Source organism: Agelaius phoeniceus, chromosome 18 (genome assembly GCF_051311805.1).
Source record: "Agelaius phoeniceus isolate bAgePho1 chromosome 18, bAgePho1.hap1, whole genome shotgun sequence".
NCBI classification, from domain to species: domain Eukaryota; kingdom Metazoa; phylum Chordata; class Aves; order Passeriformes; family Icteridae; genus Agelaius; species Agelaius phoeniceus.
In genome coordinates, this window is record NC_135282.1 from 11762213 (window position 1) to 11784627 (window position 22415).

The 22415-nt window shown below is 50.1% G+C and overlaps 1 protein-coding gene across 1 annotated transcript in view; it reads right to left on the bottom strand.

The window, feature by feature from the left end:
• Positions 1-8973: 8973 nt before the first annotated feature.
• Positions 8974-22415, bottom strand: part of LOC129128590 (T-box-containing protein TBX6L) — a 32656-nt gene continuing 19214 nt past the window's right edge. The window contains exons 5-13 of the mRNA XM_077187724.1: positions 21150-21475; positions 16779-16923; positions 15695-15797; positions 15085-15249; positions 14668-14814; positions 14095-14165; positions 13219-13310; positions 12697-12889; positions 8974-12097 (exon numbers count right to left, since the gene is read on the bottom strand). Coding sequence (XP_077043839.1) covers positions 11671-12097; positions 12697-12889; positions 13219-13310; positions 14095-14165; positions 14668-14814; positions 15085-15249; positions 15695-15797; positions 16779-16923; positions 21150-21165 — 1359 coding nt within the window. The 5' untranslated portion in view covers positions 21166-21475 and the 3' untranslated portion in view covers positions 8974-11670. The remainder of the gene's footprint in view (positions 12098-12696; positions 12890-13218; positions 13311-14094; positions 14166-14667; positions 14815-15084; positions 15250-15694; positions 15798-16778; positions 16924-21149; positions 21476-22415) is intronic.

Sequence of the window (22415 nt, forward strand, 5' to 3'; positions counted from 1 at the left end):
CTCCCCGGAGGTTCCAGCCCGGGCAGCCAGCGCCCAGCGCCGTGACTCAGCCCCGTCTGCCTCACGGGGTCCTGCTCCAGACTGCCACAGCCTCGGAGCCCAGAGCTGAGCTACCCCTGCTCTGCGGTGTGACCGAGGGGATGGCAGCCCCTCGGGGCAGCCTCACCTGCGGCAGATCCAGCCCGCTGCTCCCGAGGCGGGCGGGGCAGCCAGAGGCGATGGGGAATTAACGCAGCGCTCCCCTCAGTTAACCTTCCCAGCACCTGCTTGCTTCATTCCAGGCATTTTGTAACCAGAACCCTCCCTGCACGCGTTATTAGTCTAACCCGACGCTGGCACACCAGACAATTGGGATCAGAGCTAAATCTGGGCTATCCACAGGGAACTGGCTCCTGCTTTGTACGTCCTGCCTGGTCCAACAAGGGCAGCTCAAAGTCAGCGCTGAGAAATCCGTCACCAGCCTTTGGTCTAGAAATGTATCACTAAAGCTGAAGTGAAAGTGTGGATCCAAGGGACTGTTAATCCCCCTCCACTGCACCGATTCCCAGTCTGTGCTGTCCAATGAATCCTCAGGCAGGAGCAGCTCTCGCTGGGCTGGCAGAGGGCAGCAGGGGTAGAGGGCAGTGCTGGACATGCTGCTTTGCCTTCCCCCAGCTGCCCGTGTGCCCAAAATCCAACTGCTTTAGGGGGAGTGGCAAGTCCAAGGAGAGGATGCTGTTTTGAGCAGACAGAAGGGACTGACATAAGTGAACAACAGGAGCTGGTTTGAAACTCTTGGCACTCGACTCCTGTTCAGCCCACCAGCAGTCAGCAGCCAAGCTGGAGACCCCCAGGGATGCTCCTGACAGAAGTGACAAACCCAGCCAGGCCTTAGAGTGCACTGTTGTATCCTTGTCATAAAAAATACAAAAATCAAACTTGCCCATTTTTCATTACTGGGAGGTGATGACCCCTTGTATTTCTAGACTTGATTTACACAGTTTTTAATTTATTCTGTTCCTTTACTACTTTGATCTGGATTATGTGGTTCAGGGGCTCTCATGAGAACTTCAACCTGCTGAATCCATTTCTGATATGTTAGACCATCTCTTCTTTCCCCCTCTTTTTGTGCCCAGTGATACAATTAATCCACTGACCTTGAAGAGAAAGAGCTTTTCTCTTTCCAGGTATCGCAGCTGGTGCTCTGGCTCCGAGTCTGCAGTGAGGATGGATACACAGCTCTGGGCTGGAATCCTGCTGAGCACCAGCCTCACGCTCTGCAGGGCACAAAGGAAATGTAATTCATCAGGCTTGGCCTCTGTTGTGTGAGGAAGAGCCATATCCCACAAAGATTGAACACCCCTGCTGTGCCCGACTACCTGGAATAGCTGTGCCTACTCTGCACTTTGGAGAATGAGATCTAAAATTAACAAAGATCATTTCCCTGCAAGAAATAGCACCTTGGCCTGGACACGAGACATCAGCAGGAGTCTGAAACAGAAAGGCTAAAATTAACTCAGGTCTGGGATTCTGCTGAATGCACTAGCACAGGTCTGACCACCACATACAGGGTAAGCAACACCATTGGAAATCTCTGGCCAAAACCATCCCAAACTGCAGGATGTACCCCAGCAGTGACAAAAAGGTTACTAAAAGCACTCAGTAGCAGCTCCTGCCTGTATGAGGCTCAGTGACCCACCCTCACCATCACTAGTGACCATCTGATCGAGGCAGAGGTGGGTGATGGGATGGGAACAGCTCTCTCAGGTGCTGGATTTCTAGCAAGGCTTTGTGCTTTTACAGCAGCAGAAGCCCACAAACCTCCACAGGGTGTTTGTGAGATCAACACCAGCAAATTTAAATGGACAAAAATAAAGACACATTGGAGAGCAGCCTAGGAACAGAAAGTGTGCACTGTCCCTAACAGGGCAGTAAAGATGTGGGGCTTGCATCCATCAGCTGTGCAGGGCTCACCCCTCCCTCACTGCAGTGCCCTGATTTCAGCCCGTGCTGCAGCCCCATGGCAGCGCTGCATTGGAACAGCTGTGGAAAATGGAGGGGGGTGGAGATGATGTACCTGGGGAAGGACAGGCTGATTTAACACCCCTCCCTGCTGCCAAATGCTCTGTGGGCTCTGCAGTCATCACCCAAAATAGAGGCACAGTCTGTGCCTCCTCCAAGAGACAGTCCCTGCTGGAAATATATCAGGGCATTGCTTGGGACAGTGATTTCCTGCAGGAGCCACCTCGGGAGATGCCAGTACCATGCCCTGCTGTTCCTGCTCCTCTCCCTCTCCCCCAGCATTCAAGCTGCCTGCCTGATGCTTGTTACAGCCTGGGAACACAAAACACAGGGCTTGACCTAGCAAGGCACGTAGGCAGGGTTTGGGCAGAAGGGAGGAGAGGTCCTGCATTAACCTCACAAATCCACCACATGTAGCTGTCACCTACTGCTCGAGACACAAGGGGTCCCTTCCTGGCAGGGGTGAGAGGCTCCAAGGCAGCCCCTGTGACAGCCTGGGACCAGACACTGCCCCAGAGCCACCTGCACTTGTCAAGCAGACACATCCTCCCCATGGAGAACAGCTTGTCCCAGGTAAGCACCTTCTCCTCCCCTGCTTTTGCTGCCAGCTCCCTCCTAAAACGTGAGCTGCTTCAGCCCCAGCTTGCCCAACATAGGCTCCTGTCAGCACCTGAGCAAATCCTGCAAAACCCTGGCTCCAGACACAGCACAACAGCCCCAGAGCTTTACCCTTTGTGCACTGTAACCACAAAGCAACAGCATAGATGCTTTCTTGGCTTTCTGTTCTCCACACTGCCCTGGGATATCCTTGCTGCAGCTCCCAAGCCTCAGCACCTTTGCAGCAGCCCCCTGCAGGCTGCCCCAGCTGTCCCCTCGCAGGTCACACGCAGTCACTGGGTGGCACTGTGCCCCTGCCTGTGCATGCCCAGCTCCAGCCTCCTGTGCTCGGGGGTGCCCGGAGGAACCCCCGGCTGGGCCAAGGCCAAAGGCTCTCTCTCCTTGCCGAAGTGCACCCACGGTGGCACCGGCAGATACCCGGGCACCCCAGGAGCCCACAGGGTTGTGACCCCAACTCCCAGGCTTCCTGCTGCCTCCCTGCCAGGGTCTCTCTCCCCTCACCATGGTTATATTTTCATTACTGTGGCAAAAGGAGACCAACTGCACCCTTACAATAGGCCCCTCCATAAAACTAATAGGCCAGGCAATTGGGACAGGCCTGTGAAGTACTTTATAGTCTGCATGGAGGAGTTCGTGCCACAGCTCACAGCTGTCCCAGCCCCACATCCCAGGAATCCCAGCCTTATTTCTCCCCCTCATCCCCACTGGCAGCCTGGGAGCAGCCTGAGGATGAGCATGGTGCCCCCACACCTGCTTGTCTCCTGCCACCCAGAGCCTCACCTCATTCCAGCAGCACAAGGCTCTTAGGAGCACCCATAAGAATCAGTTTCCTTTTTCCAGGGCACCCTGACACAGTTCTGCCCTGATCCCAGGAGATGTGACACCATCAGCAGTGTCCAGGGTGGGGAGGCTGGACCCAGCACTGGGCCAGGGCAGAGGCCTTTGTCAATGCTTTCCCATTTGCTTCATTTGCAGTTGAAAGCCAGAGGGGCAGAGAGCCCTTCTGACACTGTGATGGCAAAACCAGCCCAGCTCTGCACAAGATCCTTCCCTCTACACTGACTGACAGCCCATGCTTGTTTGGGAAGCTGGGGTGACACATTTGGTGTGACCCAGAGCCCATTTCAGAGGGTACCTGGTGAGGTTTGAGGGACTCAAACCCAGCTTTGCCTTGCTGGGACCTGGCCAGTCTCATTCCTAGAGCAGGGAGCTGGGGCTGGCTGGATGACCCTGGGGACAGCAACGACCAAACAGAGCAGCCACTGCCACCTTCTCTCTTCCTGCTGTGTAAAAACTGCCCGAGAAAAGCCTCCTTTAATCGCTCCCCCTACATTAGACCTTCCAGGGGAAATTAGCACAAATGCAACACCAGTGGCACCAAGGGAACAGACCCTGAATGACTTGGAGGGAGGTTAATTAGTTTGTTAAAATCCTTCTCCCTTTAGTTGCCACCTAAAGCTCCAAGCCTTGACAAACAGTTGGGAAAAAGGGTCTCTGCAGAAAATCAATGCTCTTTAGAGGTAAGTTAAATATCCCCCAAGGAGCATACAGCTAGGAAATAAAGTGGAGAAGAATGTTTCCCCACTATTAGGGTAGAAGATGAATGTTAGATGGGAAAGCAAAATGTTTCCAGGTCACCATAAAAGTCAGAAGGGAGACAAAGAGCCCATTTCTCCCCCTGTGGTTTACTGTCTTCAATCTCTTTGCCTTAGTGTCCCCTGCAAGAGATGCTGAAAAGCTTTAACTGGCTTTTGCAGAACTGAGTGCCAGAGATGTGCCAGGGGTTACTGCCTGTCCCTTCAGGGGGCAATGCCCTCAGCACCAGAGCTGCTGGCACATGAGTGTGCTGGGGTCAGGAAGAAAGCCCCATAGCCCCTTGCAGACAGCTGCCTCTTAGATTAATTTAATAGATGACTGCATTGACCCCAGAGAATTTTGTACAGCTCCCAGCCCACTGTAGCTGCCCTGAGCATGGTGGCACCAGGAACCTGTCACAGAGCTGCTGTGTGCCCATGGTAGCATGTGGCCCTGCCACTTCCACTGCCACTGTAGGGCTGTGGTGGGATGGCCAAAGCACAGTGCTGCAGCTCAGTGACTGCCCCAGGCAGCACTTTGGGACTAAAATTTCCTTGAATATCTGGTTTAAAGTTGGGACTAACTTTATTCAGTCTCCACACCAGAGCTCTCTGCTGCCCTGTGGAGGATAGAAGGGCAGACAGTTCCAGCTCCAGAACCAAGTCTTCTTTAATCTAGGGACCTGATTTCTTTGCTAGACATGATGAGCTGTGTGCCCTGCTTTCTATTCTGTCCACTGATGTTTGTATTTCAAAAGCCACAACATCATCTCGTTCTGCCCAGCTGTCTAAAAAAAACCCCAAAACAGACAACATCCTGTATACCGCTGGGACCTCTTTGTCAGAGCCTGTGAACTCATCTGCATCCAGCACCAGGATGGATTGAACAAACTGAAGCAGTATTTTATTGCTGTAGCATAAAACACGGGAATAAACAAGCACCAAAGTGCTACTGATCATTAAAACCAGATGGGAGCCCATTTACTGCCTCCAGCAGTGAGGTGCCACGGCTGCTCTGCTGGGGCCCCCTTGAAATAGGAAACCCAGAGCACCATCTGGGATGTGCTGGATGGCAGTGGCTACAGCAGCCCCTGCAATTCCAGCCTGGAGTTATCTGCTCTGTGCTCCCACCACCACCTCAGGGATGACCAAGGAGCGCCAGAGCTCTGAGTCCTTGCTCCAGGAATGCAGCCCCTGTAAGGCTGTGCCGACAGGAAAATGCCCTGGGAGGGAGAAGCAGCTCGTCCAGGGCCAGTCCCATTGTCCAGGGGAGGTGGGATGGGGACAATCACAGGCTGAATTCCCATACACAGACCAGCGACTGGCAACATTTCAGTAGCATTTGTTCAGATGCACATCAGAGAACCATCAAGGGTTCTGGTCATTCCCGTGCAATTCAGCTCCCCATGGTGGATTATCCAAGGCAGCCCAGGTCTGACCCTCTTCCTTACCAACCAGTGGTGTCTGGCACGGGAAGTGAAGTGCTAAGGCTGGGAGAAGCCAGAGGCTATTTCCTCTCCTTCCTAATTAGCACACCCACCACAGATAAGTACCCAACAAGAACACTCCCAGTGTGTCTCCTGGAAACTGGCCTGCAGGAACAGCTCCATCCTGAGCACCCCCAGCTGCAAACTGAGCTCAACCCCCTCCCCAGACTGAAGCTTTGCACCTTTGTCTCCAAGTCCCATCTTCCCGTGGCAGGGAGCCCTCTCAGCAGCCAAAACCGGAGCACGGCATGGGGCCAGGGATGGATTCCTGGGCAGCCCAAGAGGAGATGCAAATGGAGCAGGAGAATCTCGAGAAGCAGACACAGACAGATGCTTTTACACTTCAAAGGGAACGGGGCCCTGCGAGGCTTTCAGGAATACGCACAAATCGATAGACTCCTTTCAAACACCGAGCACATTTGCTCAAGTGTGAGGCAATTATTCCCTGAGGATGGAGGCAGGACAAGGCCATTAACAGCCATACGGGCAGGACGGCAACATGCGGTAGCTCCAGCCCAGCCTGGGGGGCAGAACGCCGCTCTCCTGGCCCAAGTTTCTCATCCAGGATTTACAAAATGCCCCCGTGTCCCCAGGGGCTCTACAGGGAGCACATCAGTGTCACTCAGCCTGTGTCAGTGCAATGCTCAGCACATCCTTTGGGTGAACAGCGGGTTTGATCACATCCCCTCCACCGCTCTAGTTCACTGCCTTTATCCCTGGAGGGCTGACTTGAGCTTACTGAAGCAATTCCCATTTCCCCCTCACCGAATGCTGCTGGGCAAAGCCTGAGCTGCTCTGGAGAGCTCTGTCTCCACTGAGCTCCTTCTAGATGGCGAAGCAGAGCCCAAAGCAGATGGTGGGGGAGCAGAGGGCTGGCTGCTCAGCACAGGGACAGACCCCGCGGTGTGACAGGAATCACGCCTGACTCATCCCCGTCTACCCCGCACCAGCTCTCGCCGCAGATCACCCTTAATGCCCCATCTCCCGGCAAGGACTCACAGTTACAGAGACCACAGGTGCCCCAGCATTGCGACCCCGCAGATGGGAGCTGGAGTGACAGTGCCAGCACACAGGAAGTCTCTCCTGTGAACAGCTGCTGTTTTACATGTACAGTCATACTTGTACAACGAGAGGCAGATATACTGAAAGTGAGCAGTGCTTTATGCCTGGTGCATGACTGATGGGAGTGCCCATCCTGTATCACTGGCTGCCCACTCTGCTTTATGGAGGCACATAATTTACCCTCTTCAGTAAAAATAGAGGAGGAGGAAATAAAAATCTCAGCATGTCCCTAAAGAACTGTAGGAGATTAAAATTAAATCTATCCATTACACTCACCAAGCAGGGCGCTGTCTGGGCAGGAACACTATAGCTGTACACCTGCATGTTCAAAGAAAAGAAATTGAGTATTAGAGAAGTGTCAGAGGCAATCCAGCACCCCACAGCAAAGTGCTTCAGGTCATAAAACAAACTCACACGACTTGGAAAAACAAAAAAGGAGTAACACTAAACTAAGCTGAACAGCAACACTGCTCAGCACAGCTGCAGCACCTCTTCTCAACCCTGCATCAAAGGTTTGTTTCACCCTCGGTTAAAATTTTGTCTGACACTTCTGCTCAGGCCCAGGTTTTTTGGGTTTGTTCTGGGACGTGCGTGTCGTGTGCTGTGGGGAAGAAACACCTTTCCTACTCCCTTCACTGTGTCCTGTAAGCCTCTGCCTGTGTTCCTCCTGTTGTAATGTGCAGAAAGCACATTTAGCTCTCACTCACTACAGCTCTGCAAGGCAGGACAGTACAAAGCAGCTTACCTGGAGGAGCAGGGGGCCAGGCCAGCAGCAGAGGGCTGGAAACAGAGCCCGGAGGCAGGACAGGCCTCCCTCACAGCCACTGCACTGCAGCAAGGCCGTGGCTCTGAGAGCGGCTGTGCCCAGAGCAGCTGAGGGACACCGAACAGCCCATCCCCACCAGGATCCAGAGAGGTGCCTCCATTCCCCAGCCGGCCCTGCACAGTTTTATCCCTCTCTCTTTGCTCCTGGCACTCAGTGGGTACCTGGAGGCCAAGGGCAGGCAGGTACACGAAGCTGCATGGTGGGCAGCTCTGGCAGCAGGGACAAGGCCTGGAGCCGCTCGGCCGCCCACAGCAGGTGACCAGCACTGCTTGCTGCTCCAGCCAAATGCTGCCTCCCCCCTGCTAAGAGGCTCCACATGGATCCCACCCTAGGGCTTGGGAATGAAGTGGATTTTAAGCTCTGCAATAAAAACCCATTTGACTTGAAAGAATGCTGTTATTCTGGGAGGGGGTTTGCGCTGCTTGCTTGGATGCCTTAAAGTGAGCCGGCACTTGGGCTGCCCAAGGAAATGTGGTCGCAGTCCCCTGGGAGGCTCAGACAGCCCATCCCGGTAGTGGGGTCAGCCCAAAGCCAGCCAGGAGTCCTGCCCGGCCTGGCTGCCCAGCACCAGGTGTTCCAGGAGCCCCAGCCCAGCATGGAAATGCTGCTCCCCCGATCTCCTCACGCCTATCTGCAGACCAGGAGCCTCCTTGGCCCGCTCGGAGCCCCTCGGGCCGCGCAGGCCCGGCCCTGCCTTGCCCCACACGCGTGAGGGCTCGGCCCCGCTCCAGGCGCCGGCCCCGGGGCGGAGCTCGGCCGGTGGCACCGTCCCAGAACTTGGTTCGCACTAACCCCGCACACCCTTGTCCCTGCAGCACCTGGACATTAGAAAAGCTCTTAGTGAAACCAGCTGGAAGTTGTTTCTGCAGAGCCAGCGCAGGTCCAAGTGCAGAGGGCACAGCTCGCCGTGTCCCCACAGGGCTGTGGGCAGAGCTGGGAGCTCATTGTGCCGCAGGGAAACTGCCAAGCCTGCAGCTGCCTGGGCAAGAACCGCAGCATCGACAAGAAAGCATTTTTCTGCCATTCCCATCTGCACTGAAGCAGTGTCAGACAAGGCTTAAGGCTGCAAAAACCAGTAGGAGAAACCAAAATAAATCAAGATCTTGATTTTCCCATAGGAAATTTACCTAGATCCCATTTATAGTCCATTTGCCCTCCTCCTTATGTAACTTCTCTGCAGGAGAGGAGCAGAAAACACAGAGAAAATAAACAATTTGCTGCAAAGAATTGGTGCAAGAGCCTGACTCACATCTAGCAGTGTGAGCAGATAACCTGAGGCTCACTGAACACACTGTGGAGAACAATGAATGCTGAAATCAACAGCGTGTCATGCATGTACAAACTGGCCCCAGGTAACATGACTAAAGCACAGCACGTTGTGCTTGAGAAAGATGCACAAAACCTACACTTTTGAGTTTATTTTATTAGTCTTAATGGCCTGACTTCCACATGTCTCATTTCCTTTTATTGAAGCTGTCAGAGGCATTACATTATCTCACATGCGTGCAAAACCAGCATTTCAATCGAGCTCATACAGGTTTGAAATGCCACAGCTGAAGAAAACAAGGCAGTGGGAGCTGCAGAGGGAGGGGGCGGGAGCAGAGTCCAGAGCACACCTACAGGCAAAATCTCCCAAGGCTTCCCGAAGAAGCCGAGCGCAGTCTCTAATCAGAGAGAAAGGATAGGTACTTGTGCACGCCGGATGATTCACTGGAGAAGGGCGAGCAGTCCTGCTGCAGCAGAAGGCTGATGAGTAATTGATGGCTCGTCCTAGGCACAAAGCCGAGTCTTTTACCCCAGCGCAGAGCCGTCTGCCAAACCAGCTCTACCGACAGGCCCAGGGGCAGCAGCACCTGCACTGCTACTGCAAAGGTTGGAAAGAAACGGCATTGCACTCGTATTTTCACAGGAATTCCCCAATGCTGCCCAGCTGGCCTCAGTTACTCATGCTCACTGCAGCTTTTCATCCTCATTAGCGCTCCGTGACAGGGAAACACATCCCAGCTACAAAGATAAAGAAACAGATCCAGCCAGGTAGCCTGGGGGGGATGCATTCTCTCTCTCTCTCTCTCTTGTGGGCATGCTGCTGGCAGCGATCCCATGCACAAAGTACCCCCTCGGGTCCCTGCACATGGTGCTCAAGGCACTCGCTCACCTCCCCGGCCATTCTGCTCCTCTCATTTCCAAGATGTGAAGGACAGTAGGAAAATTAACTACTAATGGCCAGAGACAGCCTTTTACAGCTGACCTGCCTTCACACAGCTGGCATTTGGACAGCAGGAAATCATGATATTTTGGCATTAACAAAGGCCTGCTCCACGTTTTGTTTCCCCAGCCAGACTTCTTTTTAAGTGAGTTGCTCACATCCACATGTGTGTCATGCACAGCAGGTACAAATCACTTCTGGCCAGGGTGCCATCAGAGAGGAGGCTCATAGGGCATTATGTACATGTACTGTGGCAAAGTCTGACCTTTATTTCAATGCTGCACATCCTCAAATCCTGGGAAGCCCAGGAGAAGTATCCAGCTGCTCTGTACATATCATAATTGTAGTACAAAAGCAGTTTGCAATATACAATTTAAATAAGAAAACAGTCATTGTAGCTGAGCCCACAAATTTACAGGGCTACTTTTCACAGTAATTTTAACAATAACAACATGGCTCAACATCCCTATGCTATGCAGATGCAGAGTGAGGAGATGGTGCCCCTAAAACCTGGTGCACAGCCTTTTCCAGTGTCCCTGCACAGGGGTCCTGAGGCACAAACTGCACAGGTCTGCTCAGAGATAACATCTTGCTACACACACACACATTCTCACACAGAAAACCATCTGGCACACAGGCTAAATGACACACCTCAGTGCCACACAGCAGCTATTAGTGTGACACGAAAACATTCCCTAAATAACACCTAGGAGCATGTCTATCCTCCCTGAGAAGCAATGAGTCTGTGTCACCAAGTCCCCAGTGCCATCTGCACGTGGGCAAACAGGGAGGTCTCCCCCTTCTAAGAGGAAGATGAGAAGAATCCCTGCTTGCATGGCAGTGCACAGGCTGCTCCTGCCCAGGATGGGACCACAGAGGAGGGAGGTGGAACCACTCTGATAACTAAACATGGACAGATCCCTGGAGACTCCCAAACAGGTGAGATAACTTCACACACTCACAGAGCAGTGCAGGAACCACAGCTATAAATGATATTCTCCAGGGTGGCAGGGAGAGGGAGAAGGAGTAAGTTCACAGTGGAAAATTTCCTTTCCCTCTACAGGAAGAATCTGTAGTGACACAGAGCACTGTTGTTCGTGGCCCTGCTTCTGACAACCTTGGAAAGCCCCAGAGGAGCCCCCCACATTCCATGAACCACATCCCTCCACCTCCACAGAATGAAGAGTGTTTCACTGACCTCCAATCTAGGGCTGGCAGAGGAGGGATGGACACGGGGACAGGAAGACACCACACACAGCCTTTGCTGCTACTTCTCCTGCATGGAACAAACTCTCCCCTGCCTGCAGACTCTGCAAACTCTGCCCCTGCTGTGCTCCAGACACACCTTGCTGTGCATTTTACTCTCACCTGCTGCTGGAAGAAAGGCAAGACTCTAGCTTTACTTTGACTACACTGACTGAGGAAGCTGCTCAGAGTTCACCAGGATTGGTTGCTTTGCTCGCCTTTGCAATATTTTCTACACGTGGATGGCTTACTGGAAGTCCTCAGCCCCCATCTCCTTGCACCAAGTCCCAGGAGGAAGGGATGTTGGAAGCTGCCAAATGCGAGGTGCCAACACTGACTGCGAGTTCAGCAGCTCTTTAAATTCTGTTCTTGCAGACCTGTGGTTTCCTGCTCCTGCTGGGAAGAAAACCACAGCACAACACATTGAGCCTGATCCACAATGACATGGCTGGGGCAGCCACCAGTTCAACCACTGCTTGTGAAATATGGTGAGAGTTGTTGTGCAAGGAGACAAGGAAGTGAAGGTGTCCCACTCTACTGCTTGCAGCAATACCTCTGCCTAGTGTAGGCAAAGCTTCACAAGTCCAACAGTAAATTCAATCTCATTTACAATTTTCTTTCAGTCTTTTCCCTGGGAAGGATCCTCCTCATTCACCAGCAGGCGTAGGGGAACAGAGGGTACTGGCTCCACTCTGCCATGGTGCCATGGGCATGTCCTGGAGTTCCTTGTGTGTTGTACTCCGTGGAGAAGGCCGAGTAGCTCATTGCCCTGTACTGGCTGTGGGAAGGCACCACCCACTGCCCCAGGCCCTGCTCGGTGCCATAGGGACTGTACATGGGCGCCCGGGCCCCGGCTTTCCCCACAGAGTCCAGAGCCATGTTCACCACTCCTGTGTAGTCCTGGGGAGGAGGCAGAGGTGGGGGCAGTGGGGGCAGGTTGGTGAAGCCCTCTGGGAGCTGTTTGGAGTCGTGCTCGGGCACCATGGCGAGATCCAAGGCGTGGCACCTTGCGCGGAAATCGTTCAAGGTGGCAGCGTCGCGGCTGGGGAGCTGCTGGCTGTCCCCAGCTTCGTGGAACCTGGGCCCAAGGGCAGAGAGAAGAGCAAGTCAGACCTACCAGAGTGGAAAACCATGGAAAATCCACAAAGATCCCCTGGGGAAAAGCAGGGCAAGCTCTTCCCCTTGCCTACTTCTTTATCTCACTGTTACTGTGGATTTTAGCCCAAGCCTCACTGTCACACTCACAGAAAAATGAAATGCCAGAGAAGGTGAGTCCAGACTAACTTAGTTCAGGCTAAGTTCTAGTCTGGACTCACTCACACCCAATTTTGCAATGAGGAAGGAAAATGGAGTCTTGTAACTCCTCCAGCATTTCCTCCAAAGGACAAGCAAGCTCTGTAGTACTCAGAGCTGGCTGGGAGAGCATTTTGGGACAGGGAAATAAGAATATTACAAAGACATGAGCATGCCCAGAACCAGTGGGTTTGAACTAGAAGAGAAAGGCTATCCTTGGACCTATGTCCATGCTAATCTACCATCTCTCAGCCACATGTGCTCTCCAACAGGAAGGCATCCCCCTCCTATTACCAGCAGGCTGTTTTCCTTAGGGAATGCCCAGCAGAAGAAGAGGAATCCCATCAGTTGAAGCATGGCATTGGAGCAGGAGGCAGCACTCACCGATACGTGTGGTAGGATGGTGTTGGCACCTGCTGCTCTCTGGCCAGAGCCTCCCTCTGCTCAGCAGGCACTGGTGAGGCTGCAGGGAAGGCCTGGCTGCTGTTCTGCTCTGAGCCCCAGAAGGGATAGCCACTGCTCACCACCACGGGGTTACTCTCTTCCTTCACGTCCACGTTCTCGTCCTTCTCAAAATCTGACTCAAAGCAGGGAAAAGAAAGAACGGGAAAGAATGAGAAAGGGGAAGAGGGAGGCAAAGCTCACAATGGTCTGTTGGCAGTTGCAGTAATCACAGGATGGTGGAAGGAAACACACAAGCACCTCCTGTAGCCCTTCTGCCTTAAGGGAATAGCCCCTTCCAGCTCCTCTCTGCCCACACACTGTGGTGGTCAGTCCTGCCTGCCCTCTCCTTGGCTGTGCTACTGCAAGCAGCACCATGAGCTGGAGCAAGGAATGATTTAGCTTAAAAAACTTCCTGAATATCATTCTCTGGGTTTGTTGTGATCAATTATATTGATAATTTACCACGTTCCTCAGCAGCAGGCTCCTTTTCCTCAGGCAGCTTCCTCTTCTGGCTCTTGGCTGGACTGGGCTTCTGGCATTTGGCTCGTCCTTCCCTGGAAAGAAACAAGACATGGGGGTAGCTTGGATGTAAGCTTTTTGTCTAAATATATAGGCAGGGATGCTATAGGAGGAGAAAGAAAATACAGAGCATTTTTAAAGTTTAAGTAAAAAAGAGTCAGTTTTGGCCTTTTTTCATCAGGAATTTTTTTTTGAGGAGATTTTTTTTTCAGGCATAAAATAACACAAAACAAAATCTCAGATATTTTTGTAACATTTTCTGCTTGGGAAAAAAAAATCTCCGTTTTTTTCCTTCTCTATTGCCAGTCTGAGGTTGCAATTTAAGCTGTTTTTTTCAACTCATCCACTGGCTGCCCTCAGACCAAGCAGAAGATCTCACTGGTATTGGATCCATCTTCCCTCTTGCAGACAAAATCTCCCCCTGGAAGAGACACTTTTCCACCCACAGGAAAAGGAGACAAGGGAGCCTCCAAATGTCAGAATCAAGCTGATCTCCAAGAGACCAAATGGTCTGCTGTGGACTCCTGTTATCACTGCTATTCACATGTCAGACTCCAGTCTAGCTCCAATGTGCAAGAGAGTGCAGGTCTCAAATTTGTCACACCTCCCACATTTCTGTAGGAATTGTCACCTCCCACTCCCCAAGTCTCTTGAGAAGAGGCTGCACAGAGGGACATCACTCCCAGATACCGGGAAATGCAGTGTGCACAATGCAGCAGGCTCAGCAGAGCTGGCTGGTAGAGTTTTGTTCAAAGACCTTGGGTAAAATTCACAAGTGAACTCCAGCTAGAGACAAATTGAAATGAAAAGACAGTTTACCTTCGAGTGTTCTTCCCATGTTCACGGAAACCTTTAGCAAATGGATTGTTGTCAATCTTGAGCTTTGTAATCTTTAAATGAAAAGAACAAGACTCAGCATCACAGTGACCGTTCCAAGACTTTCACCTTTGTCCCAAGATATTTATCACAAGAGATAAACTCTGTGAGGGTTTTGGACATGGCCTTGCCACAGCATCTCAGCTCTCCCAGCAGCTCCCATCATGGATCAAGAACTGACCCACAGAGAGAAGTGACCCTGCCAGGGTCAGCAGGGATTTGGGTGGGATTCATCTGACTAGAGAAATATGCAGGGTGAGGATCTGTATCTGGACCTGCAGCCATACTTTTTACTGCATTTGGAGTTCTGTGTCACTGACAGTGCACTCAGGACCATCACAGTGCATGACTCATCACAGAGGAGATGTTTTCCCCAGGAACCACAATGTGCCTGTTTCATCCCACTGTTCACCACAGGTGCCCAGGATGAGCAGACAGAAAGGAGCCAGCTCCTCTACAGGAATTTTACAGACAGCATTTCACAGCATGACCAGAAGCAGAGCCTGCACACCATACCTGCTCGTTCTGGTAGGCAGTGACAGAGGTGAAGACAGTCTCAGGGAAGCTGAACACCTGGAAGATGCTCCAGCGGACACTGAAGAGGTCGTCGGCCTGCACGATGTGGAAGCGCGGCTTGTAGCGGTGCATGGAGTGCAGGATGATCTGGGACACACAAGGGACAAGGTTTCCATGTGCCACCACTGCCAGCACACTGCAGATCCCCTGTGCAGACTCCCAGGACACCCATTTCCCCTGCAGTGACAGCACAGACCCGTGCCTTCCTGGGCAGGGAGCCAAGGGGACACAAGGACTGAGCTGAGGGAGGAAAAAAGGGCACTTGGATATGTTTTAAATTCTAATTTCTCACAAATCCTGCTTATTTCCCACAAAGTTCGTCTGCAATGAATTCCAAGAGAGCACAGCACAACCTACATGCCCATGTTGATCCAGAGTGTTGTTAGTGAGCTTCAGTTTTTGGAAGGAGACAGGTTCTTTCATCCAGTGGCTGCCAGGAGCTGGGGAATCTGGGTGGACATAGGTGCGACAAGGGAGCTGGGGCTCTGCTTTTCCAGCAACTTCCCACTGATCTTTATTCCACTGTGAAGGGAAAGATAGAAATCTGGAGCTTAAAAAAAATGCTTTCAGTACAGAAAAGGCCCAGCAAGTTTGCTTCACTGTCAATTCAGTGCACTCCTCTGAAGCACAAGTAGCAGATTCCCTCTTATGAGCCATGATCATGTTACCAAATCAGCTCCAAGTTTAGGCCTCATTTTTCCTCCCTTTCTCCCTATGGCTGCCAGAAAAGTCTGACATTAATCATGATTAAAACTGTAGTGCTTACAATGAAAATTAGTTACCTTTCCAGCTGCTCCCCAAGCAAAACTGACAAATAACTCCAGAGAGACATAAAATCCATCAATTACTTCTGAACTTTGTCCAAAGAGAATTTATTTATCAGTGTGTGACAAGTGAAGCATAAAGATCAATCTATTTCAAACAAAGATGAAAGGACAGCGTAAATTCTGTTATTTAAAGTACTTACCTTGTACCTGAAGTTATCCATTGGCACAAAATCTACCAGCATGAGGTACTTGGCATACGGGATTAAGCCAGAGACTTTGATTTTGCACTGAGGAAACATTCGTCTGAGGGAGAAATGAAAAACAGAGTATAATGGTTTCCCTGAACAGTGGCTGTTAATGATCAAGCAGCATGTCACATTTACTCACTACTGTGCAAAGCCCTGGGAGCAGTATTCCTCCAGCCAGCCACTGGCCATTTGTCCATCTCATTGATGGACTCTTTAGTCCTGTGGGTTTAGATTGATAGACATTAACAGGGCAGCAGTCACTGAGGGCCTGACACTGTTTCAGCTTTTGTTCTTCCAATTCCTCTAACACACCAGTGGGAAACTTGAAAGGAGCTATTTGGAGGCTGTACGTAGCTCCTGGCCTGCTGCAGCCCTCACAGCCCTGGAGGATGGATTAAACCTGAGCGTGGGCAGAAGATGTGCTCTCATCTAAGAGCACACCCAGCTTTCTGTTCCCGTACTCCCTGCCACTGCTTTTAACTTCTGACTCTGCAAAAAAGCTTTGACAGCTACCGCCCTACCCAAAGGGATTATTCCAGCTCACAGCAGCTTTGACACAATACTTTACAGCTTCACAATTCCATCTTCTTTCACTGCAAGCTCCACGATACATGACTCATTTATACTTCAGTGGAGTCTGCACACACAGATCTTTAAGAGTCTGGGCCATATTCTTGTCTGCAAACACAGACTCAAACCCAAACATTTACTGCTCAACTGCTGCTGCCTGTGACCCAGGCAAAGGGAGCCCAGGGCACTTCCAGAGCAACCTCAAAGTGACAGGAAGAGCACCAGTGTTAAGTGCTGAGATAAGGGTACAGGAGTTTTCTCAGCGTATCAGCCCCACAATTGACCTTTTGCACTTCACTGTTTGGACTTCTATGACACCTTGAATGTGCAATTCTTCTGCAGGACCAGGAGGATCTGCATAACTGTTTTAAGTTAAGGGCCACCATTCAAAAATGGATCACCTGGAGACTTTGCCAACAGCTCGGAAGGGTGTGGTGTGTGTGGTCAGCTGTCCTGTGCCCCTTACCTGCCAGATTTGGTGATGATCATCTCAGTTCCTATCTGGTGAAACTTCATCCAGAGCCCCATGTCCTCGAGGGTGACCACGATGGAGCTCTGTGGGAAGGGCTCCAGGCTGGGGGAAGGAAGGGCCTCACACGGCGCTTTCACGTCTGGAGGGAGAAAAGAGACAGTGACTGCAGACAGACAGGAGGAGAACTGCCCCTGCTCTGGGCACTCTGTGCCACTACAAACCTCCTAAAAACTGCTCCTTTTCTTCAAAGGATTTCTGTTACTTAGTAGGCTCAGAGATAGGGAGCCTTTCCCAACAGGTTTGGGTTTAGCTGGTGGGTCCCTCTGTAAGATCTTGTGTTGTACCAACTCAACCTAAATTCCACTGTTACAAAACCCACACTGGCAGGTAGCCACAACCCACTGTGCTGGTTAGGGTTACAGGGTTACACAAAAACACTTTATCAAGAGAATACGGTGAAAGCTGAAAGGACTGGAAAGATTTTAACAGTGGCTAATAGGGGAAAATGACAAGTAGGTGGTAGCTGAGGTGAAAAATGCCCCCAGAAGACAAAGATGAGACAGACAGGAGCCCTAAATGTAAGTGAAGGCAAGAAAAGGAGGTGACAGACCATGGACAGCCTATATTCTGAGAAGAGAATGGCTGCTCTGAACTGGAAGTGGAGCTGGGAGCCACTGGGGAGCCTGTGAGAGGGTGGGAGGTGTCTCTTCAGTAACACCATGGCAGAGCTGCAACCTGCCTGCTCTTCCTCTAAGAGGCACAGAACCCACTGTGGGCTGGGGAAGGGGAAAGGGAAAGCATTCTGGAAACCTGCTCTTCCTCTTAGAGGCACAGAACCCACTGTGGGCCTGGGGAAGAGGAAAGGGAAACCATTCTGGAAACCTGCTCTTCCTCTTAGAGGCACAGAACCCACTGTGGGCCCGGGAAGGGGAAAGGGAAAGCATTCTGGAAACCTGCTCTTCCTCTTAGAGGCACAGAACCCACTGTGGGCTGGGGAAGAGGAAAGGGAAAGCATTCTGGAGGAACTGCTGTCGATGGTACCAATCACCTCTGCACAGCTATTTGGATTAAAAACCTCCTTAAACCCTGAGCAAGTGCTCTCAGCAATACTGTAAGGCAGGCAAGATTGCTGCTGCCCTGCTGAAAAGCCCAGTTCCATTTTAGGTCAGAATGGGACCAGTTCAGTTCTGGTGGGCTGAGCTCAGACCCAGCAGGGTTTAAGAACACTGCCCTGAGGAGGGGTGAGGATCCTGCTCAGCAGGGCACCCCAGGAGCTGGGCTGTCCCCTCTGGGTGGTGCATTAGCAGCCAGGCACAGCTATTTGTTTAAAATGTAGATTTTTATGCCTCTCAGCCTGATCAGATCTTATTCAGAGCACAGCAGAAAAAAGGGAATTTTTACCTTGTTACAGCTTTCCTGAGTAATGCCTTCAAAAGAGTAGTCACAAAAAGTAGACAGCTATTTTCAGAGAAATTAGCTTTTTTCACAAAGGGACATCTTTCCACCAAAACAACTCAATACAACTCTAAGTGTTCTTCCCTCAGGATTAAGAAGCAGAAAACATTAAAATGTAATTTTGTCTGTTGGTAGAGGTCTTTAGGCATTTAAAAAAAAATCCTCTACCCTTTTTTCTGCTTTGATCCAACATTAATGAACTGGCCAAGAAGTGACACCTAGTTTGCTCACCAAGATTAGCCTGTTAACATCTTCTTACGAAAGCTTCCCCCATATCCTCTTGCAAAGACATGAAAGCTGCCATGAGATCATGCATTTGGTAGCTCAGTGCAGCACATGTATCAAAAGGAGTTACAATAAAATTGGGCTGATTTCCCACAGGAGCCATCCAGTCACAAATAAATGCAAACAGGTTTTGATTAGCTAGACAGATGCTCGCTCCTTCCCCAAATGAATTTTGGAATTAACATTTCTTTAAGCAAATTCCAATGCCATTAAAAGAGACTACAAGAAGGCAGATCTCAGGAGTCTTTAGTGAGGGGAGATTTCCAATGAAGTCAAGAGGAACTGAAGTGAAAGGAATTCAACACTGAATTAAAAATCAAAGGCAGATGTTATAATCTGGTTTTTACCACAATGAGTCCCCAATGCACCTGTAGGAGCACAATGCTGCAGGAGGCAGGGACAATAAATGCTGCAGCTGAGGTTTAAAATGCAATTAATGACTTTCACTGTGCAGGTTTGTGTGCACAGGCTGAGGCTGAAAAGCAGGACATGGTCAGTCTGCATGAGGACTGGGGCCCAGCAATGGTGTGAGCTGGGGAATGGATCCATTCAGCTGCTGTCAGCTCCAGCAGGACCCTGCAGGGATGGATCTGTTTGTAGGATTTTATTTGGATTTTTGTTTCCCTCCCGGTTTGTGCCTGTGTAACTGATGGCAAAGATGCCTGAGTGTTGGAACTATAGGCACAGTGTCCAAGCACTGAATGGAACCTGTGTGAGCTGCACTTCTATGCTTTGCTCTTCTGTGCAACTTGGGTTTAAAACCATTATTATCTAAAAGAGATTTCAACCTTTTCCAGCAGTTCTAGTTTTATTTTTTAAAAAATATTCCTATTGGCTTTGTGTTGGTAACACCACACATGGTCTGTTCAAAAACATGTTCTTTATGTCCAGATGAGGTTGAAAGGGAGGAAGCTGCTACGGTAAAGGCACTGAAAATGAAGAGCTCTTCAATCTATTCTGTGTTTGATTTCAAGGTCCTCATACCAATAGGAGTAGCTTGTGCTACAGTTTCTGTATCTAGAATGAGCCATACATATCTTTTTGTCATCTTGGGGACAGAAAGGAAAGAAGGAGAAATATGAGACAATTTAGTAGTTTTAGGAGGAAGATCTCTGGATAGAAGATGCTGGAGTGCAATTCTCTCACCTAAAGCAGTTCCTCAATTAATTTTCCCTTGCTGAGACAATATTAAAATGTCAGAAAATTTGTTGCAGCCTTCCCAAAATGTGTAGGATAGGATTTGCAATACTGGGAAAACTCCAATAAGGGGAAAAGCTCCACTAAAATCAGTTATTATTACATTTGTTGCTGTTGTCTTCCAAGTGAAGCCCAACACTCACAGCTATCCAGCCTCCATCAGGGAGGAACACATATCAATATACAAAGCTTTGGAATAAATTCATCTTGCAAACAAGCACAAAAACCCCTCCCATGTTCTCTGATCTTCTCAATGCCAGCAGAAACACCCCAACCCTCTGGAGGGAGCCTCCTTCCTCAAACCCAGAGTTTTTTGGCAATAACAAAAGTATGATGTTTTACAAATGCAACAGCTTCATCTCTCAGATGCATCCAGTCCTCCCTGGAACATTGCTGCTGGAGGGGGTCATACACCAGAAGCAACCCAGTAAGAAAATGAGCTGAATCCTGCAATATTTGGAATCTTTAACATGAAAAATCCATAATACAGTCTACTTTTTTTTTTCATTGCTGCTCTTTTGTTTTTCAACTTAAAATTCAAGTGGCAGAAATCAGTATGAATCAGATCAACACAGCAGGGACTGAAAAATCCCAAAACAGCAGCAAAGGTGGAAATCATCTAAATCACTGCACATGTATTTTGCTCATGAATGAGACAACATCTTGCAGAGGAAGAATAAGGAAGCTGAGACTGCACAGTCACCTCTGATGTGCCCCTGATAAACTGGGCCAGGTCTTCTTTCTGATGTAGAGTAAAACCCCAGAGTAAATGTAGGGATCAGCTGCACTGACAAATACAGCACCTCTGGGCTGGCCCTTAGTGTCCCAAGGCATCTCTGTCCTTGTGCCCAATCCAAGCATGCTCCTCACAGGAGAGGTGAACAGCATGCTATGAGATGGATTGAAGGAAAACATAATGAAACCCCAAGGAAATCACAAAAATCCTGTGCTGGGCATGAACCTGGAAGGAGTCAGCTATGCCTGACTGGGGTTCATGCTTTTAAAGGATACAGGAAACTGGAAAAAAAAAACCCAAACCAGAGAGTTTGTATCAGAACTGTTATTAAAAATATAACAACTATTTCCAAACTTTCTGTGGCCTTCATCCTGAAGAATCCAGTGCTTTGCAGACAATACACAAACAACACCTCTAGCCTTCAGCTGAAGGGTCACACTGCACAACGTGATGTGGGTAAGGGAATTTTGGGCACAATTGTGACAAATCTTTTCAAAAGATCTTCTAAGGCTCTCAAAAAAACCATTCACATCCACAATTTTTCATCTACTCCCATGAAAAAACGCAGTTTTTAAATCCTCTCCAGCCCCAGGCACTCTTCTAAAATGCTGGTAGGCCCTTCAGGAGCACCTTTCTGGCATGAGTCTAGGATCTTTCTGTGCACTGAGAAAGGGAAGGAGTCCTTCACTTACCTGGTAAAGCTTGCATTTTTCCATGTACTGTGAGGTCGAGGAGCTTGCAGGGCCAAGAGAGCCACCAGAGGTCTTACAAGGGGAGCCAAAATAGTCCAGTTCCAAAGCAGGTCTGATTTCCTGAAGCAAGCACAAGCCCTTCCTTCCGAGATCCAGTGTCAAGAGTGAGGGGGTGAGGATGGGACTCGAGGCACAGCTAGCCAAGGTGAGTTCCTGTTTTATGGAGGCTAATGAGCAGGGAGGAGCTTCCCGCCAGGGTTGTCCCCTTGCGAGCCTTTGATGTCCAAAGGGACAAAGAGAGGAAGGATCTGCAGCAATGGCTGGGACTAGGGGAAGAAAATCAAAGAGAATTAACATGGCTTTGACATACAGGAAACCCTACAGGGGAAATGCACCTTGATTTACTGCTAACGCACTTTTAAACAAATAGAGACAACATCACTTCAGGACTTGGCTACAAAATAAAAACAAATCCCTTAAACAGCAAGCAGGGATCATTTCTCTTTGGCTAGTCCATGGGTTTGTGATGATTCTCATCCTCAGCACACAGAATCATTCTACTCTGGATTTCTGGTATCAGAATCAGGCCTGCATCCAGCTCCTTCCTTCCCAAGGGGGTGATTAACAGTCTGTGGAAAGTTTGCTCTCCCCACCGGAATGCTGCAGCAACACATCCCTTCAGCCACTGATGCCTTCAACAACAACATGAATATGAATAACAACGAGCACATTTGATGGTATAACATCACTCATCTGCCCAGTTTCTGCATTGCCAGCCTTGAGCTGCACTTCCTTTCTGGGAGGATCAGGCACTGAGCTCATGCCTTGCTCAAGGCACTGCTCTTACCCAGGGAAGGCTGAGCAGAAATCGAAGGGCTTGAGCATTTTCCCTTAATTAGTTTATTCTGCAAGTGTGACCATTAGCTTTTGTGCTTATAAGTGCTTACAAGTGCTAAGAGACAGCAATCAAGGCTCAAGCTCCAGGGCCCAAGACAGGCACTGCACCTCCTGAGGAAGGGGGTTCTGTGCATTCACACACACACAAATGGCTGTACTAACTATTTACAGGACCAACACGGTCAAAAAGTGCAGGTCAAAAGCAGAATATCACTCTGAACAGGCCAGGGCTGGGTCCTGCACAGCAAATTTAGGAGCTCTGCTCATTACAAAGAACTGGCTACAAGGCTGCATCACTTTCACTGTCTAGATTTATTCCAAATAAAAGAAACGGTTTTTTGCATTTTGTCAGTGATGTTACTGGGACAT